The sequence below is a fragment of the Saimiri boliviensis genome, chromosome 11, assembly GCF_048565385.1.
Source record: "Saimiri boliviensis isolate mSaiBol1 chromosome 11, mSaiBol1.pri, whole genome shotgun sequence".
Lineage (NCBI taxonomy): Eukaryota > Metazoa > Chordata > Mammalia > Primates > Cebidae > Saimiri > Saimiri boliviensis.
The window spans coordinates 64,844,859-64,868,126 of NC_133459.1; the positions used below are offsets into that span (position 1 = coordinate 64,844,859).

The 23,268-nt window shown below is 38.7% G+C and overlaps 1 protein-coding gene across 19 annotated transcripts in view; it reads left to right on the forward strand.

The window, feature by feature from the left end:
- The first annotated feature begins 17,817 nt into the window (after nt 1-17,817).
- Nucleotides 17,818-23,268, forward strand: part of SGIP1 (SH3GL interacting endocytic adaptor 1) — a 219,875-nt gene continuing 214,424 nt past the window's right edge. For 8 of the 19 annotated variants that reach the window (XM_074380982.1, XM_074380983.1, XM_074380987.1 and 5 more), the window contains exon 1: nt 18,578-18,927. In XM_074380982.1, coding sequence (XP_074237083.1) covers nt 18,918-18,927 — 10 coding nt within the window. In that variant the 5' untranslated portion in view covers nt 18,578-18,917. Of the gene's footprint in view, nt 17,953-18,575; nt 18,928-23,268 lie in introns of those variants that run through there. The other 11 variants (XM_074380976.1, XM_074380974.1, XM_074380977.1 and 8 more) reach the window with 5 other exon arrangements.

A 23,268-nucleotide genomic window follows, 5' to 3' on the forward strand; every position in this document is an offset into this window, starting at 1 on the left:
AAACCAAGCCCAAAGCTAGCAGAAGACAATAAATAACCAAAATCAGAGCTTAACTGAAGGAGATGGAGGCATGTAAAACCACTCAAAAGATCAATGAGGCCAGGCACAGTGGCTCACGCCTGTAATCCCAACACTTTGGGAGGCTGAGGTGGGTGGATCATGAAGTCAGGAGATCAAGACCAGCCTGGCCAAGACAGTAAAATTCCATCTCTACTAAAAAATACAAAAATTAGCCAGGCATGGTGGCACAAGCCTGTAATCCCAGCTACTCGAGAGGCTGAGATATAGAATTGCTTGAACTCAGGAGGTGGAGGTTGCAGTGAGCTGAGATCTTGCCATTGCACTCCAGCCTGAGCGACAGAGCGAGATTCCATCTCAAAAAAATAAAAATAAAAATAAAAATAAATCCATGAATCCAGGAGTTGGATTTTTGAAAAAATTAATAAAATAGACCACTAGACCACTGACCCCATGGAACTACAAATAACTGTCAGAAAATATTATAACCACCTCTATGCATATAAAAGAAAATCTAGAATAAATTAATAAATTCTTGGACACACCCACTCTCCTAAGACTGAGCTAGGAAGAAATTGAATCCCTGAACAGATCAATAACAAGGTCCTATATTGAATCAATAATAAATAGCTGAATTCTACCAGATACACAGATAAGAGCTAGTATCATTCCTACTGAAACTATTGCAAAAAATTAGGAGGAGGGACTCCTCCCCAACAAATTCTATGAGGCCAGCATGATACCAAAACTCAGCAGAGAGACACACAAAAAAGAAAACTTCAGGCCAATATCTTTAATGAACACTGATATAAAAGTCCTGAGAAAAATACTTGCAAACCAAATCCAGCAGCGCATCAAAAAGCTTATCCACCATGATCAAGTAGGCTTTATCTCTGGGATGCAAACTTGGTTCATCATATGCAAATCAATAAATGTTATTCATCACATAAACAGAACTAAAGACAAAAAATCACATGATTATTTCAATGGATGCAGAAAAGGCTTTGGATAAAATTTAACACCTTTTTGTGTTAAAAACTCTCAACAAGTCAGATATAGAAGGAACATTCCTCAAAATAATAAGAGCCATCCTTGACAAACCCACAGCCAACATCGAACTGAATGAACAAAAGTCAGAAGCATTCTTCTTGAAAATCAGCACTAGACAAGGATACCCTCTCCAGCCATTCCTATTTAACAAATATTGGAAGTCCTGGCTAGAACAATCAGGCCAGAGAAAAAAATAAAGGGCATCCAAATAGGAAGGGAGGAAGTCAAACTATCCCTGCTTGCAGACAACATGCTCCTATATCTAGAAAACCCAGCTCAGCTCCTAAAGCTGATCAACAATTTCATCAAAGTCTCAAGATGCAAAATCAACAAACAAAAATCACTACCATTCCTATACACCACCAGCAGTCACGCTGAGAACCAAATCAGAAAAGCAATCCTATTCACACTTGCCCCAAAAGAATAACATACCTAGGAACACAGCTAAGCCGGAAGGTGAAAAATCTCTACAGAGAGAACTACAAAAACACTGCTCACAGAAGTTAAAGACGACACAAACAAATGGGAAAACATTCCATGCTCATGGAGAAGAAGAATTGTTAAATGGCCATACTGCTCAAAGCAAGTATGAATAAATATGAGTAAAAATAAGGAATACATTATTAATCTTCAATCCAAAGAAAGATTCCTGCCTTATACATACTGTAGACCTTGATTGCTATTGTTTATATAAAAAACATCAGTCACCCAAGCTGAAAACTTGGACTCAATATGCTCCATCTACTGCATCCCCCATATTCAATGTAAATATATGACAGTACATGTCATTTTAAGAAAATTAAATGTATAATACTTAGTCATACAAAGAAGGTATAGACTCAGAAATGTCATAGATCTTCCCTCTGGTTCAACTGCTTTGTTTTTCAGATGAGTAAACTGAAACTTGAGAAGTTTAAGTCATCCATCCAAGGTCATCTAACAAGATAGCAACTTAGGTGAAACTAGAACAGAGCTCTCCTGATGGTCTGTTAGCACTCCTTTCTTTATATTATGCCGTCACCTTTACACGGGATGCTATGTTGCTATCAAATGACAAATTCATCAAATATTTACTGAATGCCTATTGTGTTTCAGGCACTGTGATGTAATGGTAAGCAAAAGAATGTAATGGTAAGCAAACATAATAGAGTCTTCATACTCTTGAGACTTATGGATCAGTAGGAGTTAGAGACATTTATCAAATAATTACATAAATATATAATTGCAAACCATAAAAGCACTATAAAAAACTACATAGTGCTGCTATGAGAATGTAGCTAATCTGCTCTGACAGAGTAGATTAGATTTGTGGAAAGTCAGAAATGATTTCCACAAAGGAAGTGATGTTTCAACTAAAATCAGTGTGAGTGGTGGGCCTTAGAGCAATGGAAAAGCAGAGTGGCTCCTACCTACCTATGGAGACTTGATTTCCAAAAACCCAAAGCATATGAAAGTCAAAACTGAGTTCAGACATATAAACCAATGGCTCACAAATGTGGTCCCCCAAACCAGTGTAATGATCTGACAAGCAAAATTAAAATATGTCCTGAGATCAAATGCTCAGCAGTTACTTTTAAGAGGTAATCCACTCATGCTAAGAGGAATATGCAAAAGCACACTGAAGTCACATAAACGGGTACTAAAACACTAGGGTTGTTACATGTGGTGGTTTGAAAATGGAGATTCACAAGTAACTACAAAATTGATGAGTGTGTGACATTTGTTGTTGGCAACTTGGAACCATCACCATCAGTCCCTCCTAAGGCTGAGAACTGCAATGCTCAAAATTTCCTTCCCTGTAAGTTTCAGGATTAGAATTTGCCAATGAGGAAAACTTGCATGACATTTGAAAAGTAGAAGTGAAGCAGAAACTGTTATATTGGAAGACTGTGGCCATCCTACATGATAGGTTTCCAGACTTCACAGCCTTCTACTTTTAAGTTTCAGTGGTTTACAGACTTTCCCATAAGAGGTAGCTTTATGTTTCAGTGCTTTCCCTAATATCACAATAAAAATTTCTCCAACTGACCAGCCTCAACTTTTAGATATTTCAAACCTTCTATATCCCAACAATTTCTGTAAACTCTAATTCCTATATTAAAATACGTATTCTCATAATACTTGTTATCGGTCCATTTTCCCAACCAACCCCAAACTAATGCAATGCTGGGAATTAAAAGTAGTCTCAGGCACATGTAAATTTATGGATAGGAATCTTTTATTGGTTTTCTCACCCGATTAGATTTAAAGATATTAATAACCTTCATTTTCAGCAGCAATGAGCCACTGGTGGTTTATGGCAGCCAGTGGCAAAATAGTTACTTAAATTATCACTGTAGCCATCTGGAGCCAAGTACCAACAGAAGTCAAAGATGTAAGTTGACACAATAGAACATTATAGTGAAAATAATGTGTATCATGACTGTGGGATGAATTAATTGTTTCTAAATGTAATAAATAACTTGGGATTGGGAAAGAATAATACACTTAGGACTCTAAGAAGTCCAGCTCAAGGCTAGATTTAAAAAATCAGAAAACTACGACTGTATTGAAAGAAACTCTATCTTCTTTAGCCTTAGAGTTGAAATCCTATGGGTAGCTGAACTGCAATACAATTTGAGTTCACATCCACTCAGGATCCCTCATGTTTAATTGAGGGTATTAATTGGGAAAAAAACCTGACCCTTAAAATTGGGGAGATGATACATGGCCAGATTTTGATTAAGCTAAAGACCTGGGATTTCCAAATTTCCCTGCCAGAAGAAGGGATCTTCCCTTTCTTGTGTAAGAGGGTGAGATTCCTCTTGCTCATAGACTAAGGACTACTCCAGGGATAGTTTTCTCATAAGCAAATGCTGATCTTTAAGACTAATCCCCACCAACTCCATTGATTCTAGACCTGTAGTATAACTCCCAGTATACACCAGATGGTCAGATGTTAAGTAAAAAATTTTGCCAGCTCAGATCAACAGAAACTTGGAAAATATGGGTGAGAAGAGTTCTGAAGGGTGTTAGACTAGTGTGGGAGAAATATAATATTGGGTGAGACTGAATTTAATACAGATGCATTAACTAGAGATTATGAATTCAGTGTACTAGCTCAAGTAGCTAGGAATGATTCTGACAGTTCTTGATTGGTTGACTGAAATCTGGGCTCAATAGTGGCTTATAGTATGAAGTTAAGGTATCAAAACTCCCTTGGTATACTACAGAGCAAGGCTTTCGATTTTGGCACTATTGACATTTGAGTTAGACACTTCTTTGCTGGGATGAAAATTAGTCATTGGAACTGTAGATTGCAGAGGTTTGGCAGTATTCCTAGCTATCAGATGTCAGTCACACCTCTCACAAGTTATGATGATAAAAAATGTCCCTAGGCATTGTCAAATGTTCTCTTGGAGATCAAAATTTGCCCCAGTTGAGATAGAAGCATCCAAAGACTATGGAGATATGAATGCTGGAGCAGATTTATTATGAATGAGCTTCTTACTCCCCTGCTAGTTATGTCACCTGGGAGAATCCAGGATACACACACTTCATCAAGGCTTTGAGAAATAAATTGGCAAAGGCAGCATCAACATCCATAAAAAGGCTCTGTAGTAGCAGTTCTCTGCAAAGAAAATAAGTGATGCTGCCATGGAAATGAGCTCCTTGAATTAAATGGGTGATGAGATCCCAGAGCAACAAGGTCCAAGAAGTGAAGAGAATGATTTGGCCTATAGATATCTTTAGTGGGGACTAATTTATCATGGGGTCCCTAGGACCATAATGAACTACCTAGTAAAGTCTTACTTGTTTTGTATAAGCAAAATAAACACATAAAATCCAAAAACTGGTCTGGTGACAGAGGTCCAACATGAATCACTACAATAGATAGTCATGTTTCCTCAACAAATACCCAGACTTGAGTCTTGTATAGATCTAGATCCCTTTTTAAATGTATGGTGTGCAGAAGAATGGCCCTCAAAGATAGCTACAGCCTCATTCCCAGAACCATGGAAAAGGGGAAACTAAGGTTACAGATGAAAATAAGGTATTCTAATCAGCCAAACTTAAAATAAGATTATCCTGAATTATTAGGGATAGGGTGTCCAATGTAATTGCAAGGGTCCTTAAAGAAGAAAGAATGAGGCAAAAGAGTCAGAACCGAAGAGATGTCATCATGAGATTCTGCTTGTCACTGCTGGTTTTGAAGACATAAGGAGGTGATAAGTCAACATAAGTAGCCTCTACAAGTGGGAAAAGTCAAGAAAATAGACTGTTCCAGAGCCTCCAGAAAGGAACTCAACCCCACTGACACCTGGATTTTAGTCCAATGAGACACATTTTTGATTCCTGACCTCTAAAACTGTAAGACAATAACTTTGTGTCATTTTAATCCACTATATTTGTGGGAATTTATTATGGCAGCCATAGAAAACTAATATTCTAGGACACTGTGAATAAAGGCTCTGCTACACTTAGAAAAATTTTACACTGCCAGTCTTCTTCCCAACATTCTCCAAGGGAACTGTGTCTATTTACCAGGATGACTGTGTGCTGGGAAAATGAAACCAGCCAAACTTTCCAGGGTTTCGTAGAAACTGAGTCTGAACTGATGCTCATTCCTGGACGTCCAAATGCCACTGTGGCCCAGTAGTCAAAGTAGGAACATATATGGAGGTTGAGTGACTAAGTTTTGGCTCACGTCTGTCTCACTGTAGGCCCATTTGATCTCCAAGCCTATGGCTGTTTTCCTAGTTCTGGAATGCATAGAAAAGGCAAAGTCAGAATTCCTGTATTAGTTCCTCGATCTGTGGAGTGACAGATACTCTTGTCAGATAGACCTCTCTTTACCAAAATAGTAAACCAAAAGTAGTGCCACATCAAAGACTTGAAATATGGAGGGCTATTGGCCCCTATCACTTTGCCCATTCACCCTATCTGGCCTGTGCATAGATAAGATGAATTTTAGATAACCATAAACTTAATCAGGTGGTGACTTTGAAGCTATTGATCAGATGTGGTTTTTTACTGGAGTAAATCAACACAGTCCTGATAGCTTATCTGCAGTATTGATCTAGTGAATGTTTCTTCTCTAAGCTTGTTAATAAATAGCAGGAAAAAAACTTTCCTTTATATGGCAAGAGCAGCAGTACATTTTCACTATGTTGCCTTACTTCAACTTCTGTTATAACCCAGTCCTCCGGAATCTTGATTGCCTAGCAATTCAACAGGGTATTATTCTAGCCCATTGCATTGGTGATATCAGGTTGTCTAGGATTAGTGAGCAGATATCAGACTGTTTAGGACTGGTGAGGAGAAAGTAGCAAATATCCTAATAAACCTTTAAAAAGCCTGTGACAGGTGGCAGGACCACAACATTCAGGGCTTGAAGACTCAGTAACATTTCTAGGAGTTTTGCAGTCTGGGATATTTTGAGTTATTCCCTATAAAGTGAAGGACAAGTGGTTTTAATCACTAAAAAAGCCACAGCACTTAGGATGCCCCTTTGGATCTTGAGGCTATCTATAATTTAGTTAGTCATGCTGCTTTGATCCATTTACTGAGTAACATTTTCACACTGCTAGTTTTGAGTGGGATACAGAGCAAGAGAAGACTCTGCAATGGGTACAGTTCAAATTGCTCCACCACTTGAGCCATATAACTCTACAGATCCAATGGTGGTGAAGTTCCTGTTACAGATTCAAACGTTGTATGAAGTCTTAGCAGGTTCCTAAAGATAAATAACACTGCCAGCCTTTTGAATTTTGTGGTAAAGCTATGTCATCTTCTGTGATAAGTATTTTTGAGAAACAGCTTTCAGCTTTCCCAGCAACTCACCATGTTTCTCATCATAAATGTGTGTTTTCTGGCTCACCCAGTTATAAATTTGGTTGTATACAACAGCACTCCATCATTGAGTAGGAGAGATTTATAGAAAGTAAGACTTGAGCAGGTGTTGAAGGCACAAGTAATTTGCACAAGCCAGTGACTCAGACTCTTCATGCTTCTACTCCAGTTGCAGGACTTCCTTTACTTTACTCAGCACCTATGGCCTTATGGTTAGTCCCCTATGACCAGTTCATTTGCAAAAACAAAGCTTTTTTTTTTTTATTTTTAACAGATGATTCTGCATTATATTCTGTTAACAACTGAATGTGGATAGCTGCAACACATCAGCAGCACTCAGGGGTGACCCTGAAGAATGGCAGTAAAGGGCATCCTCCAGTGAAAAGAATTTTGAGTCACGCTACTTGTTGCTCATTTGCTTGTAGGGAAATCTAGGCCAAGGTATGGATCTACACTGTTTTTGGACAGCAGTGGTTAGTGGTTTAGCTGGATGGTCATGGAATTAGAAGGCACAAAATTGGGAAATTGTTTACAAAGAGATATATGAATAAAACTCTCCAAATTGATACAGAATATGAGAATATTTGGTTCCCATGTAAGTGCTTACCAAAGGCTACCATGACAGAGGAGACTTTCAATAATCACAGGGACAAGATGGTCCTATTGTGGATGTCAGTCAATCTTTTTCTCCAGCTACAGCTTTCCTTACCCAATGTGTTTGATTGAAATGACCTTAACAGCAAGGTTAAAGACTGTGCACTCACCAGGACTATTGGCTATATCCTATACTGTGTATAACTGCCTAAAACAAATATCAACACTGATTTCTCCAACATGCCCATTCTCTAGAAGGGCCAGACAGCCACCTGGTAGCAGATAATTGTTTGTACTTAGGCAAACATTTATGTAGGCTATATGAGTATATACGGATTTGCCTTCCCACTGACAGTGATTTTACTAAAATAGTCATTTGGACTTACAGTATGCCTCATTCACAGTCTGGACAATGCTTTTAATCAAGGAGTAATTTTATAGTGAATGTAATGTGGCAGTAGGTTTATACCCTCAGAATTTATTTGTCTTGCTACATTTCCCATCATCCTGAAGCAGGTGACTAATGTAACACTGGCATGGCCTTTTTAAAGGCACAGGGATTTAGCTGCTTGACAAACAGTGCTTGGTTATGTGCTCTGAATCAGGAAGCTATATATCATGTGATTTCACCTACAGCCAGGATCCATGGATTTAGGAACCATTTGGTAGAAATAGCACTGGTTTCTCTCATTATTATTCTTAACAATTCATCAGCTAAATTTTTTATTCCCATTCTTGCAAGTTGAGCTTGCTGCATGTAAAATCTTAATTCCTAAGATGAAATAACAATAGTCATGATGAACTAGAAACTGTCAGTACCATCCGGCCTCTATGCATACCTCATGCCACTGGACCAACAGCAAAGTAGAGTGTGGCAATAATGGTTGAGGCAATTCATCCCCATTATAAAGGGGATATTAAGTTCCTACTACAAAATGGGAGTAAAGAGGCTGTGACTAGAACTCAGAAGACTCCATGGAGTGCCTCTTAGTACTCCTAAGTCCTACAGCAAAAAATAATAGGAAACTGTAGAAACCTAATACAGACAGAACCACTAATGACAGAGAGCCTTTGCGAAGATTTGGGTAACTCTATTGGGCTAAGAACTACAACCAATTAAACTGCTTACTGAGGACAAAGTGACTAAGCAAAATTTAATGAAATAAGAAAGATATAAATACCAATTGTTACCAGGTCATCAGTTATAGAAATAATTATAATAATTATTTTCATTTCCTTTATTGCTGTGTTTATATTTATATACATTAATCATTTTTTCTTTTTTGTATCTTTAATTTTATATTATCTAATGTACAATATTGTAAGAATGATTACCCATATATTTCAGTGTTTATATTACAGGATGTCAAAGGGGTAAGCACAACTCAGCTAAAGATAGACAGACATTATCTGGAGATAGTTAAAAAGACTTGACTCTCCTCTGGGAAAAGGACTTTTTAGTTTTTTGTTGTTAAAGGATAGTTGCATGGTGCTACTTAAAAGCATGATGTTGTTATATTCTTTATTTAGATGTTAAATGTGGGAAAGAAAAAAAAGAATAGATGTTAAAATTCCCTAGAGAAGATCCTGCTAGATTGGTTGCAGTGAATTTGATAACATCTTGACATTTCCTTTTTGAGCCTGGGAAACAGGTTTCCTAAAAATCTTCCCCACGTGGTTCTGGATTCAAATTTTCCAGCAAGAACAACTTGCATGAGATTTGAAAGGTAGAAGTACTTTGGGAAAGTCATTGCAATTCCATTCATTAGGCTTCCAGACTTCTTCACAAGCTCTCACCTAGCAGCCACAGGAAACTGAAAACTTGCCCTTAAGTTGCACCATTTTGTGCCTATAGTTGTGTTTCCCTCTGACATTTGTGACTGTTCCTTGATTCTCCAACCTCAGCCATCCAGTTACTATTCCCCTAGTTCTTTCCATATTTGTGTAAGTCCTGTTTTCTTTATTAAGCCCACTTATACCCGCTAATACTTGCATTTGCTCTATTTCCTTGAACAAACCCAGACTGATTCAGTAAGTGATCACTTAGTGCTGGTTTATATTCAGTACCCATTGCCCCTGTGGTAGTTGTGCCCAGTGATGTAAAACTGCAAGTGGCAAATGGATACTGTGGAAATTGTTTGGCAAAACCAGAAAATGGGACAGAGCCCCTTTCAAGCAGGTCCTGTGAAGAAGCCAGCAGGAAAACCAGGGGCAGATTAGAATACAACGGCGGAGGGTGTTCCAGAGTTCAGAGTTCATCCTCTGCACACTGATACCACAGTGCAAACACAAATCATTCTAGGCTTCACCTGCTGTTTGGAATGAATGCAATTCCTAACATTCTTTCCAGCTTTTTTCAGGGTAGGTTCACAACCAGAGCAGTTGAAGCTTCAGATGGAAGATATCAATGATTCTGGTTCAAAGGAACTGAAAAAGGGTTGGCTTGACAATGGGGCTACAAATATACCCAGGGTAATTATAGACCAGAACTATAACTAGCACAAAGCTTATCACCAATTGTATTAAATTAACATACTGAATTATAATCAGCTAATGCCTTGATGAAATTAGTAATCACTACATTGCTTTGGTTCACAAAGAGAATCTATTTCTCATCTCAAATCCATTTCCGAAGTCCACTCTGTGCATCCAATTTAGAGTGTACAGTTTCTCAGATAATAGAATTTATATCTCTGTCACTATTTATCAAGCAACCCTGAAATCAAAATGATTTATTCAGCAAGACCTTTCTCTTATTCCATTTTATGGGTGTAATAACTTGGTTTAATTGTCAACTGTAAAAGAGATGAGATTAGAGAACTTAGTAATTTGTCCCTTTTATGTTAGAAATATTTCACCATGGCCTAGATCCAAAGAGATGAGTAACTAGCGGGCACAACCATTTCCTAAAGAAGAAAAAAAGCAATTGTAAAAGCATCTCTGATTTTTTGGGTATATACCCTAAGCTATTCCAAATCTTTAAAGTGTTAGCTGAATAGGTTGCATGATTAATATTATAGTTTGGAAACATATTGATCCATTTAAATGCTCAGCTTTCAACAAATTGTGTCATACTATTCATACGGGTGGTAGATTCTGAAATGAGTTGGGCTGGATACTGTTCTTGTTCTGGACAATAATCGCAAAACCTACAAGAAGCCATTGAAGTCTATTTCTACCGAACTCTGCACATGCAAGTGTGTTTATCAGCTAAGAGTGAGCAGTAAAAACACTGCACATGTGCGTGGGACAGGCCTGATTTTAGCAGAAGCCCCCAAGGCTCATCTTACTTTTCTCTGCTTCTGCAGTGACCCCCTTGAATGGGATCTGTTGGCAAGGCCCCTTCTGGACAGTTGCTAACAGGCACAAGGAGCTTATGGGTTTTGAATGGAAAGGATTTGCTAAAAAAAGCTTCAATCCGAACTTCAACCCTCCCTTTCAGAGGTCAAGGCACTGAAGTCTTTGGTAGCTATGGCAATTACAAGGTGAACCAGTGAATTATTGACCTCTTAGGGCTTGCTGCTTGACAACTATTCCCAGTGAAGTGCAGTTAGAAAATTAAGTTCATGCAATTATATTTTCAAAATGAAAATACACAGCGAGAAAGCTTTTTTTTTTAAGTAGCCATATAATTAAAGATGGTACATGCCTCTGCAGTTCATTGTCAAATATTATCTCCTAATCTAAACCTCAACACCTTATCCTTTTGAAATTAAGTATACCAAGAGTCAAGACTCCTTTTCTTCTAGGAGTTAATTCTATATAACCTAAGTTCCTCAGCTAATATGACATCTTATGTATTCAAATGTCTTTTATTTCCTTTTGATTTTTTTCCCTTTGTTGTAGCATATTATTTATTTAGTTTGTAATGGTCATTAAAAAGAAGGTAGTGGATATCAGTGAAAAATACTATTTTAGGATGGCAATGGCCTTCTTCGGGCTTGATTCTTAAAAGGAATAATTTTATTTTATGATATTCTGATTATTCTCTAACTTCATTCATATCTTTGAACTAAGCTGACCCACCAACCTCTTATTTTGGCTAGTAACCTTTGAAAAGAAAAGAACTCAGGTCTTACAGAGCTCTTTCAAAGTAAATGGTCTTAAATGACTTCACTTCCATTGTCTCTCACTCTCTAATCCACTTTTGGTACTGTCTGACTTGCAGCTTCTTGGCTTTATCTCCTATTTCTAGCATTTCATTTGCTTCTTGCATGTGCTTACAGGTCTCAGTATTAATGATGTTTGACCTTCAGTGCTTCCTAGAATGGACTGAATCATTTAGGACCCCTTTTCAAGTGACAGATAGCCAATCTGAATTTGCTTGTGCAAAATGGAGAAGTTATTGGTTACTGCTACGGATACCATGTCTGTGTCCCATCAAAAATTCATGTTGAAACTTAATCTCCAATGTAGTAGTATTAAGAAATTGGGCCTTTAAGAAGTGATTAGGTCATGAGGGCTCCTCCCTTGTGAATGAGATTAAGGCCTTTATAAAAGAGGCTCCACTCAACATTCAGCCCTTTTGCCGTTGCACCTCTTTTGGCATCTGAGACCCAGCATTGTCTCTGGAGGATGCAGCAACAAGGCACCATCTTGGAAGCAGAGACTAGGCCCTCATCAGATACGCAACCTGCCAGAGCCTCAATCTTGGACTTCCCAGCCACCAGAACTGTGAGAAAAAAATTTCTACTGTTTATAAGCTACCCAGTTTATAGCACTTTGTTATAGCAACCAAACAGACTAAGGCATATATAATATGCATATGTTTGTAAATACTTCTATACAAGTAGTAGAGAGATTAACATAATGAAGGTTTAGTTTTCACACATTCAAAGTCTGATGAGGGCCAGACAGCCCTCTGAAATTTGGAAGAGGAAGAAAGGAATGGAGAATATGCAGGATGTTTTTAAAGGCCAGGCCTGAAAATGTCCATTGGCCTTAATTTAGTCATATAACCCCATCCAGCTGCAAGGAAGGCTGACAAATACGGTCTTCCTGTGTACCCAGATGGAGAAAATGGTGTGATAAGCATGTTCCACTCTCTCTGACACAATTTTATTTCTTTTTCTTCCTAATATTTTGGCTAGCATACATAAAATAGTATTAAATAACAGTGATGCTAAAGAACAATTGTCTTATTTTTGATTTTTATTCTTGCTAACAAAAATGTTTTCATTCAAAAAATGGCCAATTTTGGGTTAAGATATGTATATTTTATCATCCTGTGGAAGTTTTATATCTCTTCCTTTGTTAATGTTTATTTATTTAGTGAGTGATATAAGCTGAACGTTACCAAATACCTTTTCAGCAACTATGAAGATAATTATATGTTTCTTTTTAAAAATTTAATATTGTGAATTTAGTAGACCTCTTACTGTTGAATTATTTTTCTTACTTTTAGAATCATCTAATATATCATGTTCTTGAAAAGCTCAATTATGTTTGCTGTCATTTATTTCCATTTTTACATCAATATTCATAAGTAAGATTGAGCTATAGTCTATTTTTAATTATTTTTGTCATGTTTTATAATTCATAAGTTGAAGTTTTATAGAGCTTTTTCTCTTTTTCTAGTTTTCTGAGCTGTCAAAATTTCATCAGAGTGATTTGGTTCTCCAAAGAGAAAAAGAATTCCACTAGGCTTGAGCCAGTTGCTATTATTGTAGGTTTATGCTTCAAGCACATAGCCACTGGGCTATCAATGTTCAATCATGGCAGTACCCATTATATCACTGATTACAGCTATAACATTTTTAAATGTTTAATGAGAATGTTTTTATTACTTCCATGCACTCTTTCTGGCTCTCAGTATGCTCTTTTATCATAGCAATCTGCTCTTATTTTTGCTGCTGTATCTCTGAAATTATATCAAAACTAAAAAACAGATTTTTTGAAAAAATGTTTCTCACATTTCCTCTGCCTCAGTGGGGACATTTCCTTTGCTTCAGTGAGTGATAGTTATTTTCCTTCTCTTTTGAAACAGTTGATTCTTTTCATGGATTCAGTCATTACTGCTTATCTTTATCAATGTAGGTCTAAACAGTACTCCCGGCTGATATAAATTCCTTCAGCACTCATGAAGGTATGAATACATAGCTCTCTGGGTGTTCATAGACCAGTGGGTGACAAGCATACCAGGGCATGTCTTGGCTTTGGTGTAAGTGGGCCCACACATAGGGTCTTCCCCTCAGGAAACAGGAGCATGACTACAGAGTCTGGTGGTTTCTCTCTGGATATAGCAAGTGAGCATGTATGAATAATCTCTTCAGTATGTTACATAGGATTCATGTGGCATTTTGAGTCCCTCTATGACCATGAGTCCTTTAGCAAGCTTTATTTTAGGTACATTGATTAATATCAAGGTGGGGAACAGCTTTTGTTTCTTTTGTTTCATAGTTTCTCTCCCCACATTTATTCTGATAATAACTTCCTTTTTTCTTCGACAAAATCTTTTCTAATCCTCCAATCATATTAGGGGTTCTGTTTGCCACAGAAACTTGTATATATAAGTACATACATAGTCACAGTAGTGAGCACATCACTAACTTCATTGTAAGCTTTGGTTTAAAAAAATCTATCCTGAGAACTCATCAACATGGCCCTCATTGACTGGTTTGAAAAGTGAACAATGATCCAAGCCAGGTCAATCAGAGTCCTTCTCTGGAAGTTTTTTGAAGGAGATCTAGGTTGGTAAATCTGTGAGGAGGTGATCTTAGAGGATGCTAATTGCCAGGCCCTCGATCATGTGGATAAAAATTAGTAAGAGAAAAGGAGATGGCGTGCTGGGAGAGACAGAGAGTTCTGAATTCTTGGTTCAGGTAACAAAATGTTCTGGAGTGTCCTGGTTCTTGCTTTCCCTCAGCTATTCAGTTCTTGTCGTAATTCGATGAGCAACCTCAATAAATTTCCTTTTTGCCCATGTTAGTTCACGTTGGAGTTCTTTTATTTTAGCCAAGAATAGAGTGTGTATGGGAATACACAGACAAAAAGATATATGTATCTCTCTTTCATCTATATTGTCTCATGGAATTCCAATTTTTCAGTCTTACTGTTTTCCAAGACTTAGGCAATATTTTTCCTTCTACATTCACTGAATTACCCCACTAGGGATAGCAAAAGGGGCAGAGTTAATTGTGATGTTAACATCACTACCTTAGAGATACACACACACACACACACACACACACACACACATACACAAACACACACACACACACACACATCTGGGTCCATATTTTAATGTTAATTTTCTTTCCTCCTTTCCTTGTGACTCAGTTCATATTGTCTTCTTTCTCTTCCTAAAATATAAACATATTTCCCCTTAAACCTAAAATTGGGAGATAGTGAAGAAGCTCAGCTTTTATAGTAGGAATATGATAAGATTTTGTTCTGAAACACTATGTAATCAGTCATTACTACCATGAAAATGTTATTTTGGAAAAAATGTTGAATGTCCCGTTACTTTAGCAATTAAGTTTGGTCTTGGACCGGTCATCTCAGAGCCTGGTATGATCTGGGTTGACATTCACATCCTGAGCTGAACTCCTGAGCAATTCTTGCACTTCGATGCAAGTCAGTTATTTACCATATCTTTTTCATATACTCTTTGACTTCCATTTCAGATTTTCAAAACGTATTCCATGATTTGGGAGGTAGATATTCTTCTTTGCTTTTGCTGGCAAGGGAAATCTATAATATGAAGTGAACCACAACCTAAAGTATTGTCTTTGTTCCTGATGAAAACATTTTTTTTTTTTTCAAAAACCTATGAGAGGCCAGGTGCCATGACCCATGCCTGTAATCTTAGCAATTTGGGTGGCCAAGGTGGGTGGATCACTTAAGGTTGGCAGATCAAGCCCAGCCTGGCCACCATGATGAAAACCCATCTCTACTAAAAATACCCCAAAAATTAGCTGGACGTGGTAGTGAATGACTGTAATCCCAGCTACTCAGGCAGCTGAGGCAGGAGACTCACTTGAACCCATGAGGTGCAGACTGTAATGAGCCAAGATCGCAACACTGCGCTCTAGCCTGAGCAAGAGTAAGACTCTGTCTCAAAAAAAGAAAAAAGTATAAGAAAACACAATAAGGTTAATCTCTTTTGATAACACATTGAGCAAATTTTATTGAAACAGAACTTTATTCATTGTATGTTCTTATAATCTGTAATAGCATCTTTTTTTTTGAAGGATAAAATACACACAGCTGATGAAGTTGCAGTGAAGTTTAACCAGCTTTTGGGATTAGCTTGACCACCTTTAAATGCACATCCCTTTCTTGGCCCTTTTCTGACAATATCTCCACATTTCTGCTTTTCCTGTAAATACTAACCAAAAGAATCTTTCCATTGACTTGCTGTCTCTAGATAGTTGCTGCAAGTCTAAAAAAATAAAAAGCCGAAGTGTGCCCATACCAAATCTGTATGAGACAATTGCTCTAACACACTGTAAGACTTATACTGCGGGGAAGAAGGCAGGCAGCCTGGGTTTCTCTGCCTTTCCCAATCACTTACATCCTAACAATAGCCTCTATTTCTGCACCTCAGTGCTTGTACTCACCTCCAGATTTTACGTGCGACTTTTTTCTTGTTTACAACTCCCTATATTCTTTAGAACTACCACGTCAAGCCCCTTCCAATTAATTTCTGAACGCTGAAATTTCACCTGTGTAAAAAAGTCTTTCCTAATTAATCTCATTTGGTTCTGATCTCCTACTTAGCAGTTTTTCAGAAATCTCCAACACGTTACACCTTTGGATGCATCACCTGGTCTTTCACTAACTTGTTCTCTGTGCATTTGGTATGACTCCCAGTTGGCTGCAAACTTCTTTGATGCATCTGCCAGCCCTTTGATGGTAATAATACTAATACTAAAAAGCTAGCATGCAGGTCTTATTATGCTCCAGACACAATGCTAAGTAATTTACTGGCAGAATATTTGAATACTGTCTGGCACGTAGTAAGCCATTAATACAAGTTTGTCGTTATTACCGTTTATAGCTCAATTAACTTGGTATTATTATTACTCCGTTTCAGGACAAGAAAGCTGTGAGGGACAGAGAATTACATAAATTGCTCAGAGTCACAGAGCTCATTACGTGGCAGAAACAAAACTTGGTGCCCATCTATTTGACACCAATACCCATCAATGTTCTTAATCATTACAAAAACAATTTGCTAAACACACACACAAATCAATCAATCCTTTTTGCAATCATACCTCTCCATTTCAGAGCAGCGTAAGCTGTATTCAAGGCAAGTTTTACCAAGGAATTCTTTCCCCTTTTAAAACGTAACTGTCTTAGAGATATAAGGAAAAAGTCACAGGTATTTGTATCTCCCTAGAGATTTTCATTTGAAATTTAGAGGCCACTGAAATATGTGTCCTTAGGAAGAACGAGTTTTTCAAAACTTCTAAGTTGCTAAGGAACTGCGTTTTGTGCTTTAACTATTAATATGCTACTTCGGTCAGTCACCAACATGTCATCTTTGCTTTGGTAGAAAGAGCTAGGCCATGTCCAGGGCTGAGCAATAGTAAAAGTTCATGAGTATATTGCTAATATAAATGATTGATAATACGAGCTCAACCCTGATCATGGTATGCCTCTTCTTACAGTTATTTTGAGTACATTTTCATTTGATGCTCACAATTGCTCTCTACTGTAACAGTTTTTCTCCTGGCCATGCTGTGAAATTGTACCGGGAGAAATGCCCACTTCTGCTCTGATCTCTCCCGAGTTCTGAAGAGCGCTTTTCCTTTCCTCCCATCTCCTTTTCCTTTCCTCTTCCTTCTGCCTCTCATAGGCTGCCCTGCCCTTTTCTTCCTTAGCTGCCTGAGCTTTCTTGAAGGGAACCAAGGGTCATAGACCCAGGGCCTGGACCCCTCTGAAAGCCTCCAGGGTCTCTGGAGAGCAGTCAGGTGACAGACTCAACCCAACCAGGCCCAGTGCCGTAACTTCCCACTTACGCAGCGGCACAGCGCCCAGATCCCAACCCTGCAAAACTCCCGGCTCCGCCACCACCAGGCATAACTGCCTCCCTCCAGGTTTCCACTCGGGGGAGTGAATGGGCTTGAAGGCGACTCCAGGTGCAGGAGGCACGTCGCGGAAAAACGTGTCATTTAGAAGAAAGTTCGTTTTCTACGGAGACTGCAGTTGGCAGCTGCAGCCCCAATCGGCTGCGAGAAAAGCTCCCCACCTGGGGAAGCGAGGCAGCTCCCTTGTGCGCTCGGCGGGGAGGACGCTGTGGCGGCGGGACTCGAACTCCGTCGTCTAGGGGCGCCCCGCAGGGTCCCGTCTAACGCCCGGACGGCGGGCCGCGTTGCAGTGGGAGGAAGCCGGTGTGCACAGCTGTCTTCGATCGGCTCAGGCTTCCGTTCCCTGCCTGCTCCCCTTTCCAGCCTTCCGCCCCAGAAATTATCTCAAGCGTTCCCAGTTTGATTCCAGAGCCCCGCTCGGGTGGGTTCTTTTGTTTCTTTGTTTTAATGACAGTTCCCAGCCCTTCGGCATGTCATGAGCAATTAATTCCCTGGCTCTCACGAAGGCAGCTGGGGTGAAATTTCTTCTGCATCATCCTTTTGGGGATAATTGTTTATGATGTGACGTCAGTCGGATTGATTTTTCTCTCTTGAATGAAGAGTGGGAGGGGTGAAAGAGACAGACAGAGAGAGAGAGAGAGAGAGAGAGAGAGAGAGAGAGAGAGAGAGGCGCACAGATGTGCACGGAGGCCACAGACACTGACATTTGGAATTCCTTCAGGGTAAAAGGAGATTGGAATGGGAGCTTAAGCGTGTATGGCTAAGGTTTCAGACTGCACGGAATTGTTAAGTTTTTCTTAAAGAAAGAAAAGGACCCCTCCTCCGCAGCGAGCCGCTTAGGTGCTCCTTTCACGCCAGAGTCCCCTGTTAAGGTGGCAGCGCCTGATAATTAATCTCGGGCGCCCAGCCGCCGCTGTAAGCTTTTAAGGAGACGACCAGGAGGGGCGGGGGAAGTGCGTCACCAGGTGGGGAAGGGGCTGTGTGTTCGGTGACAAGCGGGAGGCGTTGGGGGTGGAGGGGAATGGGGACGGGAAATAGGTTCTGTGTGCTCTCCGGGGGTATTGTGTCAGGAGATGCAGGCTGGCTACCATGTGACGCGGTCCAAAGCTGAAGGGATTGGCCGAGGCAGCGCAGGCGGTGCAGCTCGGCCGGCTTGCCGTTCCTCTCCCTTTCTCTCAGCATCTTCCTGGTAGCCTGCCTGTAGGTGAAGCAGCACCAGCAGCATCCATGGCCTGTCTTTTGGCTTAACACTTACCTCCTTTGGCTTCGGCAGCGGACGGAACAGACCTCAGCAGCGGCGTGGTGAGGACTTCGCTGGGACCTGGAATCGTATCCTCCTGTGTTTTTTCAGACTCCTTGGAAATTAAGGAATGCAATTCTGCCACCATGATGGAAGGTAGGATGCTTTCTGCTGTGGTTGACGGGCTTCAGGCAAGGTTTGAGCAGAACAGCATTAAGGGATGTGTGCAGCCAGTGTATCTGGCGGTTCTAGAACCTGGTGGCCAACGTTTTGCAAGCAGAAATGCTGCAATTTGCTTGCCGTGGATCTGGGCTCAGACTGATGGAATCAAACCACAGTGCTGCTGCCTAGCTCAGAACCTACAGAGCTCCCAGCTCCTTTGAGAGAGAAAAGCTTAAAGTGTTTGCAGGAAGCTGAGATAGAGCTAGGAAAGAGCTTGCAGAGCAAATAAGTTGGGCGAGAAGATAAGGTTTTCTGTTCTGGGTTCCTGAGACTACACTGATTAAACATTTACAATGGAAACTTGTTTTCTGAAATTGACATTAGACAGGAGAGGTCATTAACAGAGTTATCCATACTGTCATTTCAGTACACTGTTTAAAAATTCTCATAAGGTATTTTTATCTCTGCAGTTTACATGAAATTATTGGGATGGGGAGGGCAGCAAATTTGGTCCATAAACTGTAGTTGTATGAGAATGTCATTGCAACAGAATGAACAACATAAGGGAAATATCCGGGCCTCTTGGCTCCTGATTCAGGGTCTTATCAGGTTAAAAAAGAATTTTGTGCTCCCTAAATGCTTTCCCTATCTAATGGTTTTTAGCCAAGCATCAAATGATTACTTGCTGATTATCTTTGTGCATTCAATGTTGAGTGTAAGGAGGAACTTTCCCTGGGGAGATGCCATTTAAACTATATTTTATTCTACTAAATTATCCTTCCCAGCCTGAAATTGTGACAGCCAAGATTGTCTTAAAACAGCAGCAAGCTGATCAGGAAAGAAGCAAGCAGCTCTATGCAGGCTTTGATTTTCTGTTTTCACACTACAGGATGGTGCAAAACTCCTGGCCTTTCCTAAGATGACAGGCAGAAATTTGTCCCCAGCCTGGATTTCACAATGCAGAATTGAGTGCATAATGGGTCTCAAATCAGCCATGAAAATGGCGAGAGGCCACCACTTAAGCCAAGGTCTGTCCTACGGATGTTAACTGTTCCTTAGGAATTTACCAAAATGGAATAAGAGGAGGATGGTTTCGTAAAAACAGCAGTGTAGCCTGTACTTATTTGGCAGAAATGAATTCGTTCTTTTTCCTCTCCCTGTCATCATGTCAAACGTTGTTAATGTGATTTGAGGGAGTTAAGAATTCTAGAGTCGAAACCCACAGATTTTAGAATATAGCCTTGAAAGAGAGGTTGGGTGTGATTTTGTTATGGAGCTGGGTCTTGTTTGCAAAAAGCTCTCAAGCTAGTTCTTTAAATCCAGGCCTAAATAAATTGAGATTGCTAACACTCTCAGATTCAATCATTTTCGTAAATTCAAAATGGATTGTCTTTGAATAACAAGGCAAGAGAAACAGAAAGATTATTATTTATGCACTTTTCAATTAAAAGCTCACGTGGATTATCTTTTTCAGAAAAAAATCTTGCCTATAGAGGTACTGTATTTATTCAGCTCAATTTCATATAGCATTTCTTAAAAATGCATCTGCACACATTCTGATTAGATTTCAGTCTTACATGGAGAATTAGATGCTCTTTATTTTTGCTTCTTTCCTTGCTAACTATGGCACTAAAGTATCTTCTCTGAAGGTTGTAACATTTTCTGATGCTCATTAATGATTCTCCTGGTAATATGGTCTATTGTGCCATCCAAGAATGTCAGTTCAAAGCCCTGTGATAAGCTTATCCAGGCTGCCTAAACCAAAATGAGAACCACAACAAAGACTTGTGTTGGAGCTGAATTAGCACTATTGCTCTGGGTTTGCCAAATTTTTCTAATGGAGGATGTTATCTTAGCACTGGTATGAATTAGAGGTGACACTATGGATACAGTTGTCTTTCACCAGATCTTTGCAAGAGAAATTGGACAGGTGTTCCCACTGGCTTAAATACTAAATGAAATTAACATTTATTTCTATCCGTAGCTCCTACTTAAGTGTTTTTAAGCCTTATTATCTTAATAGTTCAGTGACCTTAAAAAGGCAAATAGTAGCTTAACCAAAAATCAATTTGCTATAAATGGCCTTCCAACTTAGTTGCCAGTCTTTTTGGCAATATGCATTCATGTTTCTGGTATTGCATGGCAGAATTTCACCTCTGAATTGCTCTTATTCTGAAGGCGTGGTATATCATTATTATTTCCACTTAACTCATCTCTAGAGATAGCTAGGCTCTGTACATCTACCACAATAACCTTGGAAAAAGAAGGAACCCCATAAAAGGCATCCCAAAATTGTCATGGCAGCTCTTTGTTGAAACATCAGTGGACTCTGAGAATGTGCCACCAAATATCTAGTTAAAATCATGTTTCTTCTCAACCATTGTGTCTCATACACACACATAGAGTCATCCACATGAATATATTTCTGGAGAGGGAGAAAACATATAGTTGCACTCTTGTGTATGTACATTTCTATATTGCTAATGTGTTTTAGTCTGCTGCTCAGAAAAAGCATGGCCATGGCAGGTTTTCAAAGGCCCTTCTTGACTTTGTGTAAAGTAAGAGTAAACAAACATTCAGCAGAATGGGTCATAGCAAACTATGTTTGGTTTGTGTGGAACAGGACATAGGCTCCATTCATTCAATGCCCATTGGAAATCCATCTTTGTCATAGATGAGGGATGCTACTACCTCCTCAGTGATCCTAACATCATGGAAGTCAACGAAATAATTCCCCAGGGACCACAAGCCTGTGATCAGTAGTTTATGGCTTCATGGTTCGTTTAACATATTTTAATTAAAAAATATATTTTTAAGGGACTTGATTTGCTGCTTCCTGTACGCTTTATCTTTTGGCAGTGGTTGGCATTGAGTTATTTCTTTTCTAAAGAAAGCCACATGATGTGGAGCCTTCTGTAGTATGAATAAGAAGGGAAAGATGATGAGCAAAGGGAATTATTCACTACGGAGTGTACTTATTGGCTAAACTTACAATGCAGTCTATGTGGTTAGGGCAACTATTCAAGGACTAATGTTTTACATATATTATTATTAAAGTTTGAAAATAGCATGCTTTAGCTATCCTTTCTGAGTGAAACTAAGTCAGAGTTTCTTGGGCTATCCGTCTGTTTGTGAGGCTGTCTAGAGAGTACTTTCCTTGTTCATGTAGACCCAACTGAAAGTGCTTTGTGTTTTTAGTTCCATATTCAGGCTCTTAGGAGCCATACTAGAAAGATAAGTTTCTGGGTACCAATGGTTTCATTTCATTCAACAATTTAAAAAATTAACAAGCATATGTTTTTAAGGGCTTACGGGGCTTAATTATAATATTCAGGGTAATTTAATATATTTTATTATATTTACTACTCATAATAACCTGAAAACAAGTATATTGTATATACAGTGCTTTTTTTGGTCCTTTTCTAAATTTCAAAAGTAAAAATAATGCATTGAGGTAAAAAAGTGATGGAGTGGAATTTGAACCTACATTCATTTAACAACAAAGCTCATGTTTTTGAACATCCAGGAACCTCTTATTTTTACTTTACATCAGGTTGGGCATGTTAACCTAATTGAAAAATAGGCCATAATGCCTTTGGTTGCATATTTTGTCTTTCTGTTTTAAATATGCATATTCATAGAACTATACCCTTTAATTTCTTATTAATGCATTTTATGTCCAAAATCACTATTTTAAAAAATTTGCATAATTCAAGAGTAACTAAATTTCTGTTGTTGCAATAAATCTTAAACAGTAAGAGTTTCTTCTTTTCCTATCTAGATATGGAGTTTTATTAAAATAACATTTGGAAAATTCTTTGGTTTGGTCAGAAAAGAGCAAGACTTCTTGAAGCTGGAGCTGTTCATTTTATAGTTAGCTAAGAAGTTTTAAAGGGAATGCTTCTAATTTTTCTACTGATTCTCTTCTTTGAATGATGAAAATACTTTAAAGTCTAAACATGCAGATATAAGATTCTAATATATGTTCCATCACTTATGTAATTTCTCATCTTCTCCAGTGTTCTGTGTCATAAAAAAACCTCTTTAGCTGTATATATTCCCATCCAAATTTCAGGGGTCAACATTAAACTTCTAAAAAGAATATGTAGTCTTTTAAAAAGTTAACTTAGATAAACCATACTAGACGACTCTGGATCATTCTGTCTGTTGGATGTAGCACACACACTATCCTTGTTTCAAATAAACAAGGTACAGGAAGTCACCAATTCACAATTTTTATGTCCTTGAAAGTTTGTTTATGAGTTGGTTACTTGGAACATGTGTTCCCTCAGGAATAGTGATACAAAATTATGCAAATTTTTAAAAATAGTGATT